The following is a 19677-nucleotide window of genomic DNA, read 5'->3' on the forward strand; positions in this document are numbered from 1 at the left end:
CCTGCCCTCTGCTGAGAGGTGCAGGATTAGGATTGGGGATCCAGGAGCAGCCGCAGCAGAGTTGGAGATGGGAGGAAGACAGTTTTGATTAACTCGTGCAGCAAGTTGTTTTATTGCACAGCAGTGCCGGGTTGAATCACAAAACCTCTAATCCTCAGATATCATGTACAAGTCGAGGTCTGAATCACCACGGCTCACATCCAAGAGTAAAGTGGTACTTGATGTACTGAAAATCCATGCAGATAATCCATCCAAAGTAAAATGAAAATATGCTAATTACAGGGTAATTTTAGTGAAATTACAGAAACAATGCACAATGGCAGTGGTGGTTGATTCCAAATCTGTACTTAAGCTGGAATTCTCAAGTGCTATTCATTCCTCAAAGGATTTTATTTTCAACCACTGAAATATATATTCATACATATTGTAAAGAACATTTTATGGTAGTTTGCTTCACAACATCCACCTGACAGCAACGATAAAAAAACACAACACATTTATGAACTATGAAATATATATAATATTTCTTTTATTTTCATCTAAAATTTACTCTAGAATCTTCTCAGATTGTTTAAGAAAATAATTAAAGTCAGAATATATAAATAAAAAAACAATTTTATCATTATCATAAACATCTTGTGCTGTACTATTATAGTTTATTCAGTACTGCATCAAAGCACTCGTTCCAGGGCTGCATGTGGAGTTATTATTATTATTCCTTTGTGTATAAAGTCTGTATTAAATAAGCTTTTTGTTCATCACAACCTGTGCCAAAGCAACTTCTGTTAACACTGAGCAAGTCTTTTTATGGGAATCTCAGTGTTCTCACTGCCTGCAGAGAGTTAACAATGTAAAATTGATGGTTTGTTCGGCCAAATCCTTCCCTTCAGCATTCATTTAGTTTGTTTAAATGAGGGCTTTCATTGTTCTCAGTAACATTTTTTTCTTGCAGTGCAGAGAAGGGCTTTACAGAGCATTTAGACATTTCTATGATAGAGGAAGACCTCATTTAAAGGCCCAATCCCAATTTGTCCTATTTGCTTTGTCACTTTGACTAAACTCTAGATGATTACAAGTCATTGATCCCACCCCTAAAAGAAAAGGAGCATCTTACTTCTGCATAATGGAGGGTTAGAGTCAAATGGGAAGGCCAAGCAGGAGGAATTGGTTTAAGAAAAAAAGATAACAATTTATATCTGAACAATTGTAAAAATAGAATATGGAAAACCCAGGAGACAGTCTTCTTTTTGTTTTTCAGTTTTTTGGCCAGATCTCTCAGAGGTGCGTGGGAGGGTGAGTTGAGGGTATTCATCACCACATTATTCATAACATCCTGGCGACATCCCTGCTCACAGAACTGAGAATAAGTCAGCAATGCCTTTCCGAAACGCTTCTAAGGATTTTTTTTTGTTTTTTAAAGCCAAAATCTATTACTTATTTTACTTTAACGCTTTGAATATGTGAAACCGTCACAATGAATCTTACAAAACTTGGTGGACAGGTGCAGGAGCTGGATTGTCCTACCTAAAACTACAAAGTAGAGCATGGGTCCTTGGTATTGGAAATAATCCATCCACCCGTTTTCTGTACCCACTTAATCCAATTGAGGTTCGCAGAAGGGGCTGGAGCCTATCCCAGATGTCATTGGGCGTGACAGGTCATTACTCCATGACAGGGCCACATAGAGACAAACAACCATCCACACTCACACTCACTCCTGAGTCATTGCAGAGACATAGATTAACTTGACATGCATGTTTTTGAAAGTGAAACTATTTCAAACTAAACCAAACAGCTTCACTGTAATTAAAGCCATAAACTGTGCTGCTGGCTGCATGCAGGTAGACAAATGAATGTGTCACAACATACAAATTGATATCTAAATCCATTTTATTCTTATACCCAGATGTACATCATCATCACCTTCTTCTCATCTTCATCATTACAAGGATTTCCTCAAAATCATCATTTAAACTGCATTTAGTAGCCATTTTTTCTTTTCGAAAGCTAAAGCTGTGATAAATAAAAATAAAACATTTGGTCCTTAAGATATAGGCTAGGCAACATGGTATCAGGGGTTAATACAAAAATGTCTTGTTGCTACCCACAGAAAATATTAAACATCACTGGAAACTGCGCTAAAACAGAGTAACAGGGCGACAGAAGGAGGAGACTGCCAGTTGAACATGAGGCTGATGGCAGCAGAGTGTCAGGCAAACCGAGAGAAAGGAAGTGAGTCTGCAAGCGTCAAAGAAACAGTTAGCAGCCAGAGCTGTGCAATCAGATGAAATCAGATGAAAGGCAGCTAGACAGACGAGGGATAAAAGACAAAGAGGCCGAGGGGTGAGGAAGCATACAACAGACCCGCAGAGAGGCACGTATTTACAATACGGGAAGCTGGGTGGAACAAAACCATGCGTGCCACAGTGCACAGCAGAGCAGTACCGTGTGTCATACACACACAAAAACACAATTTACAGCAACTGTCAAAGTGAACATGGAAGGTTGAAAATTTTGTATTGTTCAAGAACTAAACACCACACACCTGGGACAACAGAACTACCAGTGAACTGCTCCTAATTATTCAAATTCATTAGTACCAACTTTACAGTGATTTTTAAATGCTAATCATCGTTAATCTGATGAGCAAATATTACACTTTGGTGAAGAATGGTCAGCAAGAGGGAGTTGGTGCTGGAAACCAGGAAGTATCTGCTCTATTGCCTGCATTTTGACATCACAATGGACTTTCTTCCCAACAGCAAAAATATTGTTGTATTGTCACATTTATAATCATTGTCAAGCTTATTTCCTGTCACAACTGAATAAAATGCATCACTAGTATTGCTGTTTTCGGCAGCTTTTAACATTCCAAGCTATTGCTTCCATCTAGTTTTTCTGTGAATGTATAGCATAGTGCAGCCTATTTCCACTTAAGCTCCCGTGCTTGCTCTGACGATCACTATCACAGATATGTATGTATACATTTGGATGGTTATTACTCTGCCATTGCAAGTACCTCCCACTCAAGATACCCATTAAGTCTTTCTCCTTGATCGATGTCTTGACTGAAAGTCACACAAACACCAGATGTTCTAAGACAATCACATCCTAGAATAAATGCAAAGAAGATGTATCTGTCCACATGAAACCATCGGCTGCCTGGTACCAACTCTGACACAAATCTGCATATTCATGGCTCTGCTAATCAGCACCGGCAGCAACACAAAGTCCTTTGAAATGTTCTCCCTCTTCTTTCTTACATGTTGGCAGGCAGTTTGTGCCTCAGTCCCTCCGAGTCTTTTCTGGCAAGTGACAGCTGAGGGTCCTTTTTCACACCTTTAGGGGAGGTGGAGTTGGTGGGGGTGGCTGCATGTGCTGTCTGGTTGGGTGCAGGAGTGGATGCTTGAGAGGCCTGGACAGGAACAGAGGGTGTGTTCAGTTTTTGGGAGTGGGTAGTGGTAGCTGGGGTGGTTTGTTTTGTGGAGGGAACAGAGGCAGACTGAACACCGGTAGAAGTGGTGGTGGTGGTGGAGGAGGTGGTAGAAAGGGAGGAAGGGTTAGTGGAGCTTGGATTTGGACATAGGGCTGTTGAGGATGAGATTGCTGATGGGATTTGTTTGGGGGTACGGCTCGAGCCTGATGTGGGGCTTTGAGTAAGAACAGGAGAGGTTTGTTTCACAGGATGAACCGAAAAAGTGATTTTAGTTGGAGGGTTGGTGCTAGCAGGTGTCGAAGCAGGGGTAGAAGTTTGGGTCAAGGTAAGAGGTGAGGCTTGTTTTGCGACCTGGCTTAAAGTCAGGCCTCTGACTGAAACAGGGACAGGGGGCTGGAGACAAGGTGTTGGACTCTGGGATTTGCTCAGGGAGGTGCTAGATGTTACAGGGACAGGAGAAGGGGTGGATGCAGATGTTAGCGTCTGGGAAGGAGCTACCGGTGTGATGGTTGGAGTAGGAGTTTGGGAGGGAGTAGAAGGTCGGGTACGGGCTGTCTGAGTGGGAGTCGGTATGGGTGAAGGGGCTGGAGGCAGAGCAGGAATGGGGCCAGACAACGGAGAAACCGAAGGTGGTGTGTTGGATGCCTTGGCTCTAGGGCTCTGGGGACGTGGTGGGGAAGATGTTAGCGAAGAGGAGGGGGGAGAAGAGGACACAAGTGATGATTTGGGCCCGTGAGGTTGAGGGAGAGGAATTGGGGTAGAAACAGAGGATGGGGGTGGTGTGGATGATGGAGACGGAGAGGAAGAGCGAGAAGAAGGTGTAGCAAGGGGTTTTGGACGGGGAGTCGACTGTGGGCTTGCTCCTGCTGAAGGCGGGGTGGAGCAGGGGGGAGGGGAGGAAGAGCCAGAAGGGGTTGTTGGGACTGGCTTTGGACGAGGCGTCTGAGAGAGCACAGCTGTAGGAGACAAAGGAGTAGGTGCAGGTGATGGGGCAGCAGAGGATAGTGGGATCTGCTTTGGAGGGGAAGAAGATGGTAAAGAAGCCATAGAGGGCATGTGTGCAGCTGTGGGTATAAAGGCAGACTGAGCTGTGGACTGTGTGTGTGTGGCTGTGTTTGCAGAGATAGCCTGTGTTATTGTGAGCTGAACTGGAACAGTGGCTTGTGCTTGGACCGTAAATGGTATGTTGGTCACCAGCTGTACTGGAGGGTTAGAGGTGAGCATACCTGCACTCACTCCCCTAGCTAACTGCCCTGCCAAGAAAGGAGCAGCCAACAAATTCCCACCAGAGGCCTTACGATGCAGGGGAGGATGAGGCTGTACTCCGGCCCAGGAACGGTGAGGCAGAGTGGGCTGTGAGGCTGACAGCAGCCGGGCCTCCTGGGTCAGTCTGCCTAACGCTGGCAGACCATGATAGCTATTTCCACCATGACGTAACAGAGCCTCTTTTGCACCCTGCTGACCAGCGTTGCCTTCTGATGGGCCACTGGAAGAGGCTGCTGGGTTGGTGGTTAGTCCCTTGTGGAGTGGTGGAGTTGGCCCTGAACTTGCCCCTGTTGGTGTTGTAAGTGCTCCAGCAGTCCCAGAGGAATGATCAGCTTGAAAGCGGGGGCCGTAATGGAGAGTCCTTCCTTGTTGGACAGAAGTTGGGACAGTAGAAGCTGCAGTGGGTGGTGTTTTAGCAATCGGAGGTGATGTCACCCCTCCTGGAGGGCCCATGGTTGAAGGGGAGGCAGGAAATCCTCCTCTTGGCGACAAACCACTCATTCCTCCCATTGTCATCATCCCAATAAGAGAGCTCACAGAGGGGCGAAGGGGTTGTAATACAGGAGCACGAGGAGGAGAAAGAGGAAAGGAGGAGGAGGGAGAAGGGGAGATCAGAGGGGAAGGCAGAAAGAAAGACCCTCCAAGAGCATGTTGCTGCTGGAGCTGCTGGAGTTGCTGCTGCTGCTGCTGGTGGTGCATGAGGGCAATGGCTACATTACTTGTGGCAGCTGCAGTCTGCAAGGGAGCATGGACCAGCGGTGCCCAGATGACAGGACGTGGCCGAGGGGACACCGTGCCACTCCCTCCCATCACTCCACTCCTTCCTGCAGCAGCAGCTGCAATGGCGTCCTGCATGGCTGGCATGCTGTCATGTTTAACAATCTGCTGCACCAGCATACTGTCACAGGAACCCAGAGCCCCTGCTGTAAGGCTACCCCCAGCTCCTGGACCCCCTCCGCCCCGGCCTCCACCACGACCCATACTGCCCCCCAGAGATCCACCTTGGGAAGACTTCCGTAAAAGCATAGAATTCTTCCTGCCTGTAAAAAGAAGAGAAAAGAAAAAGAGAAAAAAAGAGGAAGGATAAAAAGAAGGATATATGCCAAAAATGTCTAAGATATAAAATCTGAACAACTTTGAATAATTTGACACATTATTAGAATATTAGAATAAAAACTTTTGTGGAATGTGAAGCTGTCTGCTGGGTAATAAACAAGGCAGACAGCTGGAGCTTTAGCCTCAAATATTTTCTGATCCTCACAGAAAATATTGCCAATCCTTTATTATTTGTTTTCAAAGATGATTCCTGAACCTTTCAGCTGATGACAATCCGGACAAGGAGAATTCAGCAGACTTGGATGGATATGTGCAACTATTTGGAACCTGTCGAAGCTGAATGAATCACTGCACAGATAAGAGTGATAGGCAAATGCAGCAATCAGAAGCCCACACTTTACCAATACGGTCCAAACGGTCTACAGCGACAGTCTCAAAGGCACGCCTCATCATCGGGTGTTCCTCCAGAACCTCGTTAAAGCTGTCCACACTGAGTGAGTACAGCCGACAATATGTGTCTGCACGGACGCTGGCTGTCCTCCGTCCACGAGTCAACAAACAGATCTCTGATGAAGATAGAGGAGACCATGGCAGGAGGAGAACAAGCACAGGACACAAGTGGATCTGTGAGACAAATTAACCTCAAACTAAACATTTGAATGGAAGCGATCACTGAATGATTTGGTAATTCCCTCCCAAAAAACGTGGGATTGTTAAATTCTGTAACAATGAAATGTCCTCACCTCCAAAATAAGATCCATCGCTCAGCTTGGTTTCTTTGTTGCCACGAGTCAGCACACTGACTCTTCCATGCTGGATGAAATACATCTTGCGTCCAACGGTGCCTTCACGTATGATGAAGTCAGATGGCTGAAACACCTCAAAGCGGAGCTTGGTCAACACAGCGGTCACAAAGTTGGGATCAGCATTGGCAAACAGCGGCATGTTAGCCACCAGGCTCCGGCAGTTAAAACTGACAATCTCCTAAATGAAAAGGAACAGAAGATTAAGCAAGAAGAGAATAAAAGTCTGAGAGATTTGCTGCAGGCATGAGCACAGCCGGTGTTTGTGAATTCATTACCTCTTTTAGTGGCTCGCTAAGTTCTCCCAGGATGTTCTCCTCATCGAACATCTTCCCCTGGAAGCGATGCTCATAATACTCGTGGATCTTTTGACGCATATCTGCAGGAAGCTTATGGAAGGACATATACTGCTCCACTTGCTTGTACTGCAATATAAGCACAAAAACACAATCAGGGAAAGCAACATACAGTATGTGCCCACTGAAACCCAGACTGTACAATTATTTTGGTTAGAAATTGTGCCGGTGCGTTATTCATTCGTCCGCTGGTTCTAGGGTAAAGAAAGTGACTTCTCTGTGAGACTCTGTTGAATATTTTGTGATTGCGTCTTGTTTCATCGACCCATTTATAAAAGAAAGTCAATAGTTTACACTGGGAATCAGAAAATGTTAGACTTCAAACCGTCATCATCTCTGTTGGGTGTGTTGTAGAAATGTAATTTTCACATACTTAACTGTAATTTACTGCTCTGGTAGAGCGTAAGCACAAATGTGTGCACATACTATGAACACTATCAAATCTTTTCAAAAAGAGAAGATATGAAGAAAGAAAAAAGGAGACAAGATGGATTTTAATTCACTCACTCCACTGAATGCAAAATCTGCTGATTAACAAGCCAGTTCCCTAGCAAAATCTGAGCCTCTATTTTGTTAAAGAAAACAAATCATTGTGGTTCCAAATATAATCAGAGGTGTGTTAATTTCATGGGCTCATGTGGAATAAGTCACTACAGTGATAATAGAGATTTGTTTTGATTTTGAAAATCTGTAGTCGACAGATTTGTTTAACATTCGGTTATAAGGATTAGAATTAGGTTTGATTTCAGAGGCTGATCGTACAGTTTGAGCGTACGAAGTTAGAATTTCGGGTATGTATACAAAAGGCAAGTGAGGAAACAATATGGCGTCCAAACAAACTGACGCATGACGTAAACTTCACATTCTCTTTGAAGAGAGCCACAAATGAAAATAGTTCATATCTCTTGTTAAGATGATATATCTAGAATTGGTCAACTTTTACTTTCCAAACTTTCACAAAACAAAAAGATTAATTCATAATAATAAAGAAAATAACCCATACATCCAAAGAGATATGTGTTTCCTGCTCTACAACTGTCACTCAGTTATGTTACTATTTGTTAACATATTGTTAACATATTTTTACGTAATTTTTACGTAATTCGTATGGTGCTTTTAACTACTTTTTTAGGCATAAAGGAACAAAACAGCTAAGTATGAGATAGAAGTTATGAAACGACAGACATAATTATCCTGGAAATAATCTTGGATCTTTGATTGGCTGGAAATGTATAAAGCAGTCAGCTGACACAAACTTATTCCACAACATTAAACAGAAAGACTAAAAAAAACCTTGGTTTAGTCTTCCAGATTTGATGATGTGCCAACTTTCTGATACACAACTTTACAAACGGAGCATATTTCTGTTCAAGAACTTTCAGCTCTGGCAAATTAAAAAAAAGACTAAACAATTCATTGAAAATAACCTAAAGCTCACAATAATAGTTAGTTACTGAATTTCCTCCGGGTTCAATAAAGTATCTATCTATCTAGTCGCAGAACTAGACATAAACATATCAAATAGATCATGTCTGAGCGATTACATATGTGAGGAAACATACATGTAGCAACAGATGGACGAACGTCACATTTCACCTTCTCCTGATACTGTCGACGTGACGAGTCCAATGACTGTATGAGAGCGGTGGCATGGCCGATGAACATGGCGTAGCAGGTGGCGCCTACGATCATACTGAGCATGGTGAGCCACACATCAGTCATTCCCTCTGGAGCCTGGGCACCGTACCCAATACACAACATGTGGCTCATGGCTTTGAAAAGAGCATAGGAGTACTGCACACCCCATGTGTCGTTCTGTGAGTGGGACACAGACAGAAAGAAGTTCAAAGTGGTAATTACTGAGGCCCTGTGATATTGAATAGTTCGTAATTTAGTCATGTTCCACTCACTGTGGCAGATCACCTCAGAAAATACAGCTGAGGCCATTGCAACTAACAGCAGAGCAAAGTAAGAGTCAAAATATACCATGATGACCAAAAAAAGGAAATCTGCAAGCCACATGGACAATGTAAAAGGCAGGAAAAACATAAAGAACTGTGTCTATGTGTGTGTGCGCCTGCTGTTTAGTGCGTGAGTTCAATTATCCCAAGATGCTAATGGTCTAGTAGATGAGGAAACTCTCTCAGGGGAAAATCCCAGCATCAGTCTGCTTAGCAACTGTCACTCATGGCAACCAGTGGGACATGAGTCAGCTGTTCATACCACTGCGCATCTGCATCCATGGCACAAGCTTTCCACTGTTTTTCCACCTGATCTCTGCTGAGCTTTTTTAATTAGAGAATCTTTTTCATCTTTGTAATGATGGTAGTCATTCTTATTCCAGCCGGGCATGTTGCTGCATGAGCCAATTAACACAGATAAGGAGGAAAGCGTGTCATAGCTGATAAACAGCTAAACCCTGTGCACAGACAGTCAAAACCAGCTCCTCTCAGAGTCTGCCTTTATCTGAAATGAATATTCTGCACACAATTCAAACCAGCTCAGACAGCACTTTCTGTGACTTATTCAATTCATTCTGAATGTCCTATTTTTTCCCATCTAACGCTAAAGTCATCCACTTCAGCGCGCTAAGAATAACACACGCAAATTAAGACTCCCGCGTGGAGACTCACCACCATCAGGTTCTTGGAAACCCAGCAGTCAGGAGGGAAGTCCTGCAGCATGGGGACCAGAAACTGGAGACAGCCATCCCAGTGGCACAGCAGCAGCATCATACCAATCAGGTTGACGATCCTCACCATGGCACTGGCAAGGTCATAGGTCATGTGGAAGATCTGAAAGGACAGAATGAGTAAGAAAATGGATAAATATGTGGATTTAATATAACTTGTTGGAGACATTTCATCGTCTTATTATAGATTAAAAAAAAGAAGGTTCCTAAACCACCAAAACAAGCTGTATCATAAGAAAGTGCCTTGTGATGAGTCTTTTTTTGGTTTCCCTTGTCTGTGCCTCTCACCTCCTCCCACTGGTGGATGTAGCGGATGAGTCTGGACAGGCGGAGCAGCCGAAGCAGACTCAGGATTTTAGTGAAGCGGAATATGCGCAGTGCTCTGGCTGTCCTGTAGACCTCCGAGTCGAGACTGTCCATCATCAGGAAGATGTAGTCCACTGGGATAGATGAGACAAAGTCCACAAGAAACCAGCTCTTCAGGTAGTTCTGGCGGATCTCCCTGAGTTAGAGGAAGATGGAAGACTGGTGACATACCTCATTTGGCAATCTTGCTTTGTAAAAGTGAGTCAAATATTTGCCTGGCATGAGACACCCTTCATCAATATTCATCAGGAACACACTGGAGCTTGAACAAAGCTGAGCCACGTCACTTTTCCACATCTCACATGTGAATTAGCTTGAACAGAAACCCAACAGATGGCACAGAGGAGCTCATTTATATTCTTATGGAAGTGGGCTTGCTGTGCTGATATTTCAGACAACAGGCTACAGCAGAACTCCAACACATCAATGCACATACAAATACTCCTCCTGACCTGGGGTCAAGCAATATCTCTGTGCTGTCTTCCTTGACAATGCCGGTTCTGAAGTTGAGAACCAAGTCGACCATAAAGAGAGTGTCAGAGACCACATTGAAGATGATCCACGAGGGTGTGTTCTCCTCACGAAAGAATGTGATTCCCACTGGCAGGATAATTAAGTTGCCCATCATCAACAGCAACATCAACAGGTCCCAGTAGAATCTAGAAGGATAAAGACGGAGAGATCTTTTTTTAAAGTCTGGCGTAACTTAAAGTCCATGATACATTTGAAATCAAATTGATCTTATTTTCATGTACTTATGCTACTTTCAAATGTTTTTGAACATATGTGCAATACCAATTAGACACTCAGTATGTGCTAGTTTGTCATTTCTTCAGTGTAAACATGGCTAAAACTAACTTAAGATCCATACATGCTGTAGCATTTGGAGATGACAAGTGTCTAGATTCCTTGGTGCGTAAACAAGTGAAGTATAAATTATTGTATAGTAACTGCTAAAACATGATATTAGGTCACTGATATAAGTAACACCTGTGCTTTTCCTACTATGACACTCCCAAACGCCAGTTGTCAAAAAAACATACTCACTAATGCTTGTATATAAGATAATAAAAAAATAAATCTGCACTCCCAGTAAAGCCTGATATAGCCACTTTCCCAGTCTGGGCATCAAGGTCACTAGTGCTCCGATTACCACTGTCACCACTGTTGCCTTCATTTTCTAAATAATTTCTTGCCTCGTTTTGCTACATTTATCACTACTGCCTTCCTCTGTTGTCTGTCGACCAGCACAGTGCCCGGTTGGTTAGCCATCACCAGTTTATCATTTTGGACCTGGAAGCCCCACAGGGTCTTAACTCTGTTGTTCTCCACCACCTTTAGAGGTTTCTCTCACTTTGACTTTGGGAGTTCCAACTCATATCTCCTCCTTTGGCCAGGCTATTATACCAGCTGATAACTGGCAGGGCATATGTGTTGATAGCTTGGACTTTGTTACTTCTATTCTGCTGACTCATCAGGACTTGACTTACTCTTTGTAGATCTATCTATCTATCTATCTATCTATCTATCTATCTATCTATCTATCTATCTATCTATCTATCTATCTATCTATCTATCTATCTATCTATCTATCTATCTATCTATCTATCTATCTATCTATCTATCTATCTATCTATCTATCTATCTATCTATCTATCTATCTATCTATCTATCTATCTATCTATCTATCTATCTATCTATCTATCTATCTATCATATTTTAGGGGAAAGTATGACAGAAGAGCTGATTGAATCATCAGGAGGCGATTCCTGTCTCTCCTTCACCTAATCCCCTCATCCATCACATTGACTTGCTTATTCACTGCAGCTGTCCGTCTCATTCATATGTACACTGTCTCTTTTTCTCTCTGTGGTCGATTGCACTGAGCACTAATTTAGTAACACAACATTGTGGTGTTATGCTACCACCAGACTGGTGGAGATTAAGCATGCATGAGTCATCACTCTGCTTTACACACACTCTCCTCTCAGACTTTGTCACTTATACTGACAGATGCATCACTTCATAAATACACTGGTGATAAATACTGGGATTATTTACAGCAACAGAGCTTGCTGTTACAGAGATGGAGATTGATTCCTGACCTTGAGAACACAGCATGTTAATTCTGATTATAGGGAACAGACCAATAAGTCACATCAGTCTACATTTGTTGTTTGTGTCTGTCTGTACTTTTCATATCTATTGACTCAAATACTATAGTGAACATTTTGCGGTTTTAGAGAATTCCTTTGACAAAATGTGTCAGCTTGGACATATTCTTTTCTTCGTTTACTTACATTTTAAAGCTAAATCAATAAGGAATCAGTTTACTGAGAAAAGATTATTGATTGTGTCAGCCCTGGATCAGCAGTGGAAAATTACAGTGCATTTGCAGTTCAAGAACATGAATTAATGTGACGTAGCTACAACACAACGTTTACTTGATCCATTTAGTTCATACTTGTTTTCAAAATAAGGTTTTACACTAAAATCATATGAAAAGCTGCAGTACGCCATATTTACTTAATAAAGTAGATGTGGTTGGGATCTCTTGTCATATTTTAGATTATAAATTGTGAGTTTAACTAAACAGATTTACCCCCATAACAGTTAACCTGTTTAATCTTAAATAATTACTTGAAGTTTCAAAGTTTTCCCTTGATAATACGGCTACTGTTGCTCCACCTGCACCAGCTATGACAATAAAAGGAAAATATATTGAAATCTATGTTATATCTCTAACATCCCTTTTTCATTTTGATGGTGTTACATCTATTCTTCGTTGGAAGGCTGGATAGAAACACCAAACCTCACTACAATATTGTGCAGGTGAAGGGCAGGACATCACTGACCAAAGGTGAGGTGCTACCATCAGTCAAGGGGGAGTGAGCCTGGACGGGATGGGAAGAATTTGTGAAATGCCAGAATGTTCTACTAAGCCTCCAACTTGTTCTGCTGGGGGGAGGTGCAGCTTCCAGTTGCCCTCCGTTCATAAAGATATGCATCCTGGGGTATATCCTCATTGGTTAGTGCAGACACCTTGACCAAGTTCTTAGGCAGTAAAGAAGACCATTGCAACATTAGATGCCAGGACCAACTCCTCTGGTCTCCTAATAGTTTAGGTTCCCAGGTAGTGCTACCACAACACTGTCTTAGAGCCAGTGGTGGTGGTCGCCTTGTGAGCTGCCAAGGATATTTTCTCAGAGCTCTCTGTTACCTGGGATGATCACACTGTGGAGGACAGTGAGGAGAGGGGGGCAGAGTTGTGTGATCCAGGAGGATGCAGAGGGTTTGTGCTGTAGGCCAGTCACTTTGCTGGTCCTGCTGTGGTGGGGAGCAGACGGGTCAGGGGGTGAACTGCCATGAAATTGGGCCACTGAGGCAGCAGATGTTGGTTCAAGGTGTTTGTGGTTAGGGAGAGGAGAGACAAGAGTGGCATAGCACCACATGGACAGAAGGCGACTAGGTCTCCTGGATGAGGATGCCCCAATAACACCACCAATTTAAATGAAGCCATTTCTTATAATAGTGTCACTCTTATGTATGTGATTAGTTTCCAATCCAACTACAGAATAAAGTACAATTCATAGATTTTCTCCTTGTTGCCTTCAGGAATAGTGCTGCAATGCATCCTCTTTCTAGAGAATAAAGGTTTAATTTGGAGTTAATTCAACCTCAACAGTTTACGACGGTGATGTTTTAGTTTGCTGCATAATGTAATGGACGACACTGTATATAATCAGTCTCTGACACAAAATGTTACTGTTTTCTCTGAAATCAAGATCCGAATCAAGCTTGAATCCAGCAAATAAGAGAAACCAAAGAAACAACCAGATGCTAGATCCAAAATATAAAATAAATTTGGCATGTCAAGACCATGTTGCTGATTTCCCAACTGAAACAACACTGTGAATTAAGTACATGAGCATGCACCTGCGTGTGGTGTGCACACATCAGCTGAACACACGCAAGCTTATACACATACACATAGGAATTGCAAATGCAATCAAAGCTCTCTATGGCCTCATCAGAATTCCATTTTTAACATGACCAGGTGCTGGGGGATAACTGACCTGCATCTACCTGCTCAGCTGTTGTCAAACCGAACGCTAATTTTACTGTAATTGAGGCCAAGTGTCTCCTTAGTGGTCTGTGATTGGCTCCCTGTTTGCAGTTGGCCAGATGTCATCTCTTCGCGAGCTTCCACCCATCATGCTGCCAGACGAGCAGACAAACAAGCACAGCAACAACTGGCTACTAGATGACACTATGAGTATGTGTAAAGCCTGCATATGAAAGTCTAGGAATTTTTTTCACCTTGTCTCCCTCTTATTTTGTATTCTTATGGGTGCAGGAGCAACATGTCTTTTTGTAATGAGGTGCTGAAAGTGAGAGCTTATCAGCAGCCTCAGTAATGACAGACTCACGGTACACACACTCACACAAGCATACATATAACCACACACATGCTAAAGAGTCCTTGTGCTCAAGGTTGATGTCAGGAAAATACACATTAAATTGCTTTAGAGCTGTTTTCTCCTCTCTGTCACTTGGCCACACAAAGTTCTTCCTCAGATGTCGCTCCATGCTACAGGTACTTAAATGAAAAGTTAGAAGAGTGGATTATGCATAATGCATACTCAACTTGCATAATTTAGAACATCATCTATTATTTAGAAAAAATCTGATCTATTAGCATCCTTAGGTGTCTGTCAGGAGCCTCAGTAAAAAAACAAAAGATTTAAAAGAGTCATAAATCCATCCACACTCCATCTATCCTTCTCTCCATTCCTTGCTGACCTCATTCATAATTTCACCTGTGAGCATCACTGGGGAGTGATCATCGCATTGACAGACAATACAAAATGACTATGTGTGCCTGTGTGTCTGATGAGACAAAAGTGGGCCAGGAGCTTGGGGATCAAGTCTGTCTGGAGAATATGAATGCTTCCACTCACTCTGTTGCCCACCTGCACATTTCAGAAGATTGTACATTAAGTGGGGTCTCTAAATGATCAAGAAGTAGCCATGTCTGTGAATAAGAAGTTGATAATACACAGCTACTGTAGAATTTGTAAGGGTGCATTTAAATTGGACTCAATTGGACATTAATAACAATTCTCCCTTAGAGCTGCCTCAGTTTTGACAAAATGGGAAATCAGAGAAGTTACTTAACAAGATTTGTTTTTATCCTAAAAACCTGCCTCACATGAAACGTGCAATAGCATTTTTCTCACCAGGTAAAGCAAAAAATCTAAATCCATGTGTGAAGTCACCAGGAGGGGGTGCTTTGCTTGGTTTATCACTGCTAGTGCAAACAGACTTAACATTTAACCTCATTGACATGGATGGCCTCATACTCATCTTGGCTAAATTTGTCCCTCCAATTTGCATTTTCTGGTGTCAGTACCCTGTTTTATGTGAACTGGTTCATTCTGTAAACAGTGGAAGCAAATCTGAATGTGTACTCTTATTGCCTTCTTACCATTATTGCATTTTATTTCCTCCAGTCCTCTGCACCTTCTCTCTATCTTTTCAAAAAGCATCCCCCCCTCAGCCTCTGTTGTCTTCCTAAAGACTTTTAGACACCATCCTCTAACCCTAACATCACTTCCACTGCACACTGTGCCCTAAGCAGAAGACCTATATATTTAGCCCCTTGCATGACTTTTCCCTCTCCCAGTTGTCCTCCTTCCCATTTCAGCTAACCACAGAGGAGGTTGCTGAATGCATGAATGCATCACGTTTTCCTTCCTTATTTTGTGTGACTAACATTATGCTTCAAGTGTGCTTTTTAAATTGAGCACAATTTCCATTTGTTTCATCCATTTTTCTACCAGAAGAACATGACCTGTATTTTATATGCTACAGGTGACATTAACCTACATCAGAGTAACAAGTTGCATGCAGTGGAGTTAGCGTGTGCCTCCATACCTAAAGTCACTGTAAGGGTGTATTATCCACGCTCCCGCTGATTTGAGTCTTTCCTGCTCCAGAGCCACAGCTTTGTGAGATCCGAACATGCGAAGGCTGAACTTGTTGACCCCCGGCTGAAGCATGGCTCCGAACTGTCTCTGGATGAAGGTGCTCTGGTTGGAGTTGCTGTAGTCTTCCCCGTCCAGCCCCATACCGAACCCACCCAGCCCAAAGTGACCCCCCATCTCAGGGGTCCCCGCTGCAGTGGTGTTGCAGGCCGTGGTGGTTGTCTCTGCGCCGGTGGCCACCACCATGACTCCGGTTCCAGTGGAGGAGGTGGAGGCCAGGGCGGCGCGGGACGCGGCAAAGCCCACTAAGCGCGGTGGAGGATGGGCTGTGCCAGAGCTGGAGGATGGTGGTGGCGGCGGCAGGGGCACCGGGGTGGTTGGAGTGCCCGCTGTGCGAAAGGCAAAGCCATCTCTGGTGGACGAGCTCATGATGGAGAGGCGACGGCCGCGTCCACCTGAGGAAGCGCTGTCTGCCCCGAAGGAGCCCCTCTCTCCCTCCAGTGAGGCCTGGGACAGCCTGTAACCCGGGGAGGGCAGGCTGCCCTTACTGCGCCGCTTCGAGTCTCCTCCATTACGTCTGGGCAGGGTGTCACCTCCAGACCCCCCGGCGCTTCCAGGGGTACCCACACCTCCAGCCACCCCATCCATCCCAACTCAGGGAAGAGGAGAGAGGAAGTGTGACTGTAACCTGTAGGCTAACTCCCGCCCCCTCAGCAAAGCTGCTGCTTAATGTTGTCCTCCTGTAGATTATCCTACATAGGTGAGAGTGCCACTGTCAGTCTTAATAATAAATAGAAGAAGCCAAAGAAAAGTGTCCTGTGTCTCTATTCATTCTCCTGGGGGTGACAGCTCACACCTCCGCCGTCTCTCCGGCAATGTGGCCATCCTTACCTCAGTGCCCTTGGAAATGGCCCCATCCAGACATTAAATCCTTCATTCTACCAATGTGACGCCAGCAGTCTCACTTTTCCTCTTTTCTTAAAGACTCTCGTTTGATCTACAGATGTTTCTGAATCATTCCTCCTTCCTCGTCCTTGAAACGCTTCTCTCTTCCCGAGGCCCACCCTCTCCTCTCCTCAGCCACCCTCAATGCTCCGACGCCGGTCATATTGGCACCAGTTTCCCGGTCTCTTGTAGATAAGCGCTCGACGCTCATTGGCCGTTGCTGTCCTGCTGTACAGCTTTTATGTCACTACTGCTCACCCAATTTTATATATTTTTCAACTAATATCAATAGGTACGAAATATTTGGGGCGGTAAGGTGGTAGAACAGGGAACAATCAGCCGAAGATGAATGACAAGGACACTTGATCCTGTACAAGAATGAGACGGTTGTCAATGGACAGAAGGAACGTAGCCTACGTTATGGGCACACACGGGCACTCACACTCCAACGCGCACTGATTAATTCTGACACAGCATCAAGAAACACGCACAAAGAAAAACGGACCGTCAGGGGCAAACGCGGTGGAAGGGCAGAAGTCAAATTATCCCCAAATCTAGCCCATGCTGTCACAGAGTCCACGGCACGCTGTCATTTTCAGTATCCGAGAGGGAAAACCACCTTCATGAAGATGGATGGCTCACCGAAATACTGTCTACCCGTGACGGAAGCGCTCAGACAGACAGAGAAGAGACTGTAACAGCGGTATTTCACAAAACTGACGCCGGAATCAACTTGGTCAGGTGTTCATAGAATGACGTTTGAAATACCGTCTTCTCTCATCATCCGCCACTGTGTGCATCCTCACTTCTCCCGACTTTCAATGACATTGTGTCTGGATTACAGGCGGTGTCCTTTCCCGCGTTGTGGCACCGAGAACAAATAAATGTCGTCTACATTTAGAAGAAGAAAGACGCTCCGGGGTAAAACGGTGCACTTGCACGAATTCAAGTCTCTTTCGAAAGAAAACCCCGAATAAAATAAAAACAACTTGTTGATCGTTTAAGATCCTTTGCGCACTGTTCGGAGCGGATGAAATCCACTTTAGCTCCGAATTCAGTTCTCCCCCTTACTCACTCTCAGAGGTCGGGTAGGCGAGACCACAGAGGCGCACAGCGGATGCAAATGAAATATTAAATAAATAAATGTGCATTTAAAGGTCTGGATCTAATCGGCCTGTTGCCATGGTATCCGCATCCTCATCATCTGTCCCCGAAGGCCGCATGCCCAGCTGGCGCAAGACGCACGCATCTCTCACAGGTACTGGTCGCGCGTCATTCCCTCTCAGCGCAGGGGTGCGTGATGTGGAGAGCAATGATGAAACTTTTTTCAAATGTGGAAAAAACGAGAGAGCATTATCAATAATGACGAGGAGATGCGTAAAGAAAGAAAAACGATAATGAGGAACAATCATATTTAGAACAAATTTTATCATATAGGTATAATAGATCATTTTCTTGCTAAAATCCAGAGTTAGTTGGTCTGCAAACCTTTTATTCAACAGTCATTTATTATCTCATTCAATGGAAATAAGTTTAGTTATAACCGAGTTATATACAGTTGCGATCAACTTCTTAAACATTGCATGCTTTGCATAAATAGAAACAAAAAAATACTTTGTGAAACACATTTTTTTTTGGAAATAAACCCTAAGGCAAATATAACCTAAAGGAAAAATCTGCACTGCAACACAGAATGTAACTTAAAACAGTGAACTGAAAATGCAGATAAATCTGAACCCTGCTGTTAAATTAGAAGTCTTTAAAGTAATGATGGGCATGGGTTTATGATATCTCTAAACGCATTATGGTAATAATGTAATTGAAAGATTAGGAGTCAAGATTAAGATTAAAGCTGTCATTGTGCACATCAGAGAGCTCTCCATTAAAAACAGACATGATTCTGGAGTAGAAGTCACTGCATGGACACAGGAACAGCGTTTTCAGAGCCACTGTTCATGATCATAGTTAGTCAGTAACATATCGTTAAAACTCTACTATGTCAAAAGAAAAGCACAAACTATATATATATATATATATGTGTGTGTGTGTGTGTAAGATGAAGAGACACAGCTGCCTTTTTTTTGGCCAAAGCTCATTTAAGATGGACTGATGTGACTTAAGTGCTGATGAATCAAGATGGTGAATTCTTTTTGGAAGTCATGGATGCTGCATAACACGGGTTGTTATCAAAACACAGTTCAAAGGTGAGCATCACTGATCACCTTCGACCTGTGATAGTGTATTAGAGTCCAGGATTTAAACTGGCCAGCTGTCCAGACTTGTCACCCACGGAAAACATTTAGCAAACTGTGAATACAGAATACAGCAAAGGAGGTCCTGAACTCCATACAGGAAGAGGTTGGAAAGACTGATTTCTTTCTGGGAAGCCCTCTTGACTCAGTTGAGTCTCAGGTGGTGGGAGAGGAGAATGATGGCCAAGCTATCATCTCTGATGGTCAACCTGTCCAACTCCTTACAGGACACCATCACAGCAACGGGTAGCTCCTTCAGCAGGAGACTGAAACATCCAAAATGGCTGAAGGAGCGGTATCACAGGTCTTTTCTCCCTGCTGCTGTTTGACTGTACAACCAGCACTGTTCTCAGTAGACCAAAGGATACATGTAAAGCTCTGACGTTAAAAAACGGAACAATGTGCAATTTCATCCCTATCATGTGCAATATCTCCATGTATAATCAGTGGAACACTGTAAATACACTGTAAATATCAGTCCATACTTATTCTGTGTGTTGATATACTGGCTGCTGAAG

General features: G+C 43.5%; 1 protein-coding gene across 1 annotated transcript; it reads right to left on the reverse strand.

The window, feature by feature from the left end:
• Nucleotides 1-1907: 1907 nt before the first annotated feature.
• Nucleotides 1908-18063, reverse strand: LOC140316318 (uncharacterized). Its single transcript, XM_072394103.1, has 9 exons — nt 15913-18063; nt 10428-10634; nt 9898-10111; nt 9551-9712; nt 8514-8732; nt 6840-6986; nt 6502-6742; nt 6160-6324; nt 1908-5742 (listed from the first exon to the last, which is right to left on the reverse strand). Exons 1-9 carry the CDS (start codon nt 16608-16610, stop codon nt 3260-3262), a joined length of 4536 nt encoding a protein of 1511 aa, XP_072250204.1. The 5' UTR covers nt 16611-18063; the 3' UTR covers nt 1908-3259.
• Between the last annotated feature and the right edge of the window lie 1614 nt (nt 18064-19677).

This window comes from Leuresthes tenuis, unplaced genomic scaffold, assembly GCF_036924035.1.
Source record: "Leuresthes tenuis unplaced genomic scaffold, fLeuTen1.0.hap1 SCAF_10, whole genome shotgun sequence".
In the NCBI taxonomy this organism is placed as follows: Eukaryota; Metazoa; Chordata; class Actinopteri; order Atheriniformes; family Atherinopsidae; genus Leuresthes; species Leuresthes tenuis.

Bases quoted from the DNA above. Each gene is read 5' to 3' on its own strand.
- LOC140316318 (XM_072394103.1), bottom strand. From the start codon at position 16,610: ATGGATGGGGTGGCTGGAGGTGTGGGTACCCCTGGAAGCGCCGGGGGG. The intron at 6,987-8,513 runs GTGAAATGTGAC...CTTATATTGCAG, and splicing joins GTCGACAGTATCAGGAGAAG to TACAAGCAAGTGGAGCAGTA. The intron at 6,743-6,839 runs GTAATGAATTCA...CTTTTCATTTAG, and splicing joins TTAGCGAGCCACTAAAAGAG to GAGATTGTCAGTTTTAACTG.